Source organism: Hypomesus nipponensis, chromosome 24 (genome assembly GCF_054491055.1).
Source record: "Hypomesus nipponensis isolate SF chromosome 24, ASM5449105v1, whole genome shotgun sequence".
NCBI classification, from domain to species: Eukaryota; Metazoa; Chordata; class Actinopteri; order Osmeriformes; family Osmeridae; genus Hypomesus; species Hypomesus nipponensis.
In genome coordinates this window covers 4,675,116-4,680,000 of record NC_140384.1, presented here as the reverse complement: position 1 = coordinate 4,680,000, position 4,885 = coordinate 4,675,116, and the positions used below count along the sequence as shown (strand labels likewise).

Genomic DNA, 4,885 nt, shown 5'->3' with positions numbered 1-4,885 from the left:
AGCGTGTGGCAAAGTGGCGAGGGAGGAGGGGCGAGGGAGGAAGGGGGGGGGGGCGGGCAGGCGGGGGTGGCCAGCTCAAGCTCCGGGAAGAAGCAGGGGGGGAAATGTGGCTTTGGTGGGGGAGGGGGACCCCGGGGCTGCCTGGCGCTCTGTCTGGTCCCAGACACGTGTGTCTGGCTGGGCTGCCCAGCTGAAAGCTCCTGTCCCTCCTGCGGTGTGCAGCCTCCCTGGCTGTCAGAGAGCAGACTCAGCCTGGAGGGAGGAGAGGGCGGGAGGACGGAGGGTCAGAGCACGGAGCGACAGCATCATGTCACAGCCATGGCACACAACCAAACCACTGTGTTTTACATGTTTATTTATGTTGCATGGCATTTTGTCGAAATATATCATTGTCTGCAGTTGCGTCTGGCGTGAGCAACTTCAACCCAAACAATGTTTTGACTGGGTTGACAATGTTTCAAATACAGTCTATTTTTTGGTTTCGTAACTAAATTGATTTAGCAACCACTGTTGATGTGATGTTTTCAATCGGTGGCCGGTAAAGATGGGCCAACGATAAAAAGAGTTGACCAGATTTATTAGTAGCAGGCCTTAAATCATTAAACCATCAAGGTCGAGCATACAGTGATTGAATGAAGGAAATGGGTTGGTTACAGAGTGACAAGTACATCATTTCCATAGAATATTCTTCTTGGGCAAAGAATGTGGTAATTATGTTCCTATCCATCAAAACTCATCAATGTCAAACACTGACTTTCCAGCACTTTCCTTTGTTCTCCATAACTGAGGTAAATCCCTACAGCAGCGTAGACAATGGCTGGGGGGTTCACAGTCTAACGTCAAACCTGCAGCCTTGGTCTTACCACAGAACTTACCACAGGAGTCATGACCCCTTTCTGGCCCCCAACCCCTGCTCTAACTGGAGATACGAGGAGATGGAGAGATAGGGACCAGAGCCTGACCACAGCGCACACCTTTCTCTGTGAGGGCTCCATCCTGACAGACGTGCCCTCGCCCATCTCCCCTCGTCCTCTGCCCCCGGCTGGCGTGGGGGGGGGGGGGGCTGGTGCGGTGTGTCTCCCCTCAGCCTCTGTGGGTCTTCCTCAACGAGCAAGACTGGAGAGACCGTAGAGACATACTGTAACAGAAAGAGGAACACGTCTTTGAGCCACGCGAGGGTTCATTTTTAGGCTGATAGGATCTTCTAGATAGGGAACTGGTGACTGTGAGTGAGCGATCGGTCGCTGTGGCTGTCATGCTTAGTGTCTACAGTTTGTATGTTGAATGTGTCGTTTTTTAATATTTGTGGTTATAGACATTGGGATGTAATGGATTCTTCACTCTGTTTTCCTCTCTCTCTCTCTCTCTCTCTCTCTCTCTCTCTCTCTCTTTTTCTCTCTCTCTCTCTCTCTTTCTCTCTCGCTCTCTTTCTCTCTCTCTCTTGCTCTCTCGCTCGCTCTCTCTCTCTCTCTCTCTCGCTCTCTCTCTCTCTCTTGCTCTCTCTATCTCTCTCTTTCTCGCTCTCTTTCTCTCTGTCTCTCTAGGAAACGGCTATGGGAACCACCGCAACTCGCCCGGCCTGCTGGTCTCTCCGGGCGGCATGAACAAGAACATGCAGGCCAAGTCCCCCCCTCCCATGAACCTGGGCATGAACAACCGCAAGCCCGACCTGCGCGTGCTCATCCCCCCGGCGCCAAGAACAACATGCCCTCCATTGTGAGTTGCCACTTCCGCCACCACCGCCCTCACCCCCCCTCCGCAACACGTACGAAGTCTACATCCTGGACTGGATGGATCACTGAGACGGTTTTTTGGGGGGGTCCGTTGTCTGTTAAGATTCTCCTCAATCATGGTCAAGGAAACTTCCTCTGGTCCAGGTGGACAACGCCAGTGGTCTCGTACTCTCTGTACTGTAGATGTTTTAGTCCGCCTCGACCCCGCCTCTGCTTGACCCGTAGAGCCACGCCCAGAGCCACCTTCCATCCAACCAGACTCTATTTCAGATGTATCACCCCCCCCCCCATCCCCCTCGCCCTCGCCCCCTCCCCCTCTTAAGGCGGTCAGTGTGAGGATGTCGATCTGCTTCTGGTAAGTTGGATTGTCAGAGAATGACCTCCGTGACTCTAGACGGTATTTCCTCTCGTCGAATTGCTCCTAAAGCGTCGCAAAGTTGCCTTCACTGAGACACGTGTTGATTCTGTAACTCCTGACGGGTTCAGGTGGAGCGTCTGACGTGCTGAGGTGACTGTTGGTCTCCTGGCGGGGCACAACAAAGCGCTTTCTGTTTTTCTGCTTTGAGGATTCTTTTCGGGGGGTTTTGGCAGGGTCCAGGGTGACACCTAGTGGTTGTTCCGACAAAATGCACCCTGTACTCCCCCCCCCCACCCCCCTCCACCCCCTATCCCCACCCCCCTCCCTGCTACCCTCTCATGTACAAGTATCCCCCCTTCCACCCCAGCCCGCCCCTCTCTCAAAAGCGTAGCATGGAACGCCTGCATACTGGCTTTATTCCTCCCTAACCAGGAAATGAAAGGCAACAAAGGCAGCACTCCCGTATTGCATCAAGCCGCCATCATTTCCTTCACCCCCGCCGCAGCAAAGTGCCTCTCCTCACGTCACTCCCCACCGTTGCCGTGGAGACCGGCTGGGTTACTATAGCGACGGCGGGTTCTCAGATGGGGTGGTAAATGATAGGGTTGGCGGGGTTCAGCCGCGTAGCCTGCCAAATGATTCATTTCCAAGGAGCTGGCATCTTGTTCATTCTCTTGGCATCTGTGGAGTGAAGGAGAGGGAGGGAGGGAGGGAGGGAGGGAGGGAGGGAGGGAGGGAGGGAGGGAGGGAGGGAGGGAGGGAGGGAGGGAGGGAGGGAGGGAGGGAGAGAGGGAGAGAGAGAGAGAGAGAGAGAGAGAGAGAGAGAGAGAGAGAGAGAGAGAGAGAGAGAGAGAGAGAGAGAGAGAGAGAGAGAGAGAGAGAGAGAGAGAGAGAGAGAGAGAGAGAGAGAGAAAGAAAGAAAGAAAGAAAATGTTCTTTCTGTTTTTTATTCGTTTTTCTTCCCTCATGCTGACTTTATTTGTAATGTGCGTTTCTTTGTGTCTCTCCTCTCTCTCTTTTCTCTCTCTTTTTCTCTCTCTCCCTCTCTCTCTCTCTCTTTCTATCTCTCTCTATCTCTCTCTCTCTCTCTCTCTCTCTCCCTCTATTCTCCCCTCATAGAACCAGAGAATAAACAACTCGCAGTCTGCCCAGTCATTGGCCACCCCCGTGGTTTCTGTAGCAACGCCCACCCTACCAGGGCAAGGCATGGGAGGTTACCCATCTGCCCTCTCCACATCCTACGGTACAGGTAGGTGGCAGGCTCCATGTGAACACACACTCACACACACTGGTCCCCACATCAGAATAGACAAACGCTGTTTCGATCTCACATGCAGAAACTAGTGTGCATGTTTAATATGGACACGCAATTCGAAACATAATATACTGTGGGTGCATATCACTAAAGTATCATCAGCATGAGAAGAGAAAACGTGATTTATGTTTATCCAGTCTGCAAGGCGGTTCTTTGTGGTCCCTCCTGTTTCTTGGAAAACCAAGTTGTTACCTTAGTCCAACAGCAGGTGGTGCCGTTTACAAACACAAACCTCGCTGCGCCACAGCTCTGGCCCCCACTTCCTCAGTGACTCAGAGTAGGCTGTGTTGACCCAGCAGGACAGTGAAGAGAGAGGCGGAAATTGTCCATTTCACTCCTCACCTCACAATTCTTTTATGCAGACCTAATGTACTTTGCAGACCTGTTTGAACTGGCCCCAACTCCTCCTGACCAGTTTTCTCCCTTCTATCTGTCTGTCTGTCTGTCTGTCTGTGTGTGTGTGTGTGTGTGTGTGTGTGTGTGCAGAATACTCTCTGAGCAGTGCAGACCTGTCCTCCCTGTCTGGATTCAACAGTGGTAACTCTCTCCACCTGGGCTCTATGAGTGGCTGGCAGCAGCAACATCTCCAGAACATGCAGCACTCAGCCCTCAGTCAGCTAGGGTGAGCACAGGACACACACCATTTCACTATTATCTCACGGGGTACATGTTGACCCCTATCCCTGACGACCGTCAGGCTCATTCAACGTTGAAGCGTTTGTGTGTCGCTATCAACAAGACACTGTGTGTACGTGTGTATTTTTCACTCAGCCGTCGTGATATTGTGTGGGCATGCGTGTGCGTGTCCCTCTGTAACACCCTGCGTTTTCCTTTCCTTCCCACAGAAATTGCACTAGCACTCACTTATGTCAGGGTTCAAATCTCTCCCTGCCTTCTGCTCAAAGCCTGCACATCAAGTCCGAACCTGTTTCTCCTCCTAGAGATCGTAGCAGCAGCACGCCGGGGGGCTACGGCCACCAGCAGCCCCAGATCCCCTCCTCGGGCCGTCAGGACTCGGGTCGCTCTCCCGTCGACAGCCTGAGCAGCTGCGGCTCGTCCCACGAGGGCAGCGACCGCGACGAGCACCGGAGCGACTTCCACTCGCCCCTGGGACTGAGCCGGCCGCCCCTGGACGAGCGCGAGAGCCCCGCGGTGAAGCGGGTGCGCCTGTCCGAGGGCTGGGCCACATGATGGGGGCCTCGCCCCCCCCCCCCCCCGGTGCCCCCCCGTGCCCCCTCCCGGCCTCTCTCGCTCGCGGCCAGCGGGGCGATCGGCCCGAGGCCTCCCCCCCCCCCCCCCCGACACGCAATGTCATGACGTCACCCCCCCCCCCCCAAATCCGACACCCTCGTGCTCGATATCACATTACTCACCTCCCGGCCCCCCTCTCTCTGTCTCTCTCTCAACTCTCTATTTTTCTCTCTCTATTGCTTAAGGAAGAAAGGGGACATCCTTTTCTAGACATACCTGTAATGTTTT

The 4,885-nt window shown here is 54.2% G+C and overlaps 1 protein-coding gene across 1 annotated transcript in view; it reads left to right on the top strand.

Moving 5' to 3' along the window:
- The window catches only part of mef2cb (myocyte enhancer factor 2cb), a 71,746-nt gene extending 67,112 nt beyond the window's left edge, over window positions 1-4,634 (top strand). Inside the window, 5 exon segments of the mRNA XM_084690185.1 lie at window positions 1,545-1,691; window positions 1,694-1,716; window positions 3,211-3,340; window positions 3,893-4,028; window positions 4,252-4,634. Coding sequence (XP_084546311.1) covers window positions 1,545-1,691; window positions 1,694-1,716; window positions 3,211-3,340; window positions 3,893-4,028; window positions 4,252-4,597 — 782 coding nt within the window. The 3' untranslated portion in view covers window positions 4,598-4,634.
- Window positions 4,635-4,885: the final 251 nt, after the last annotated feature.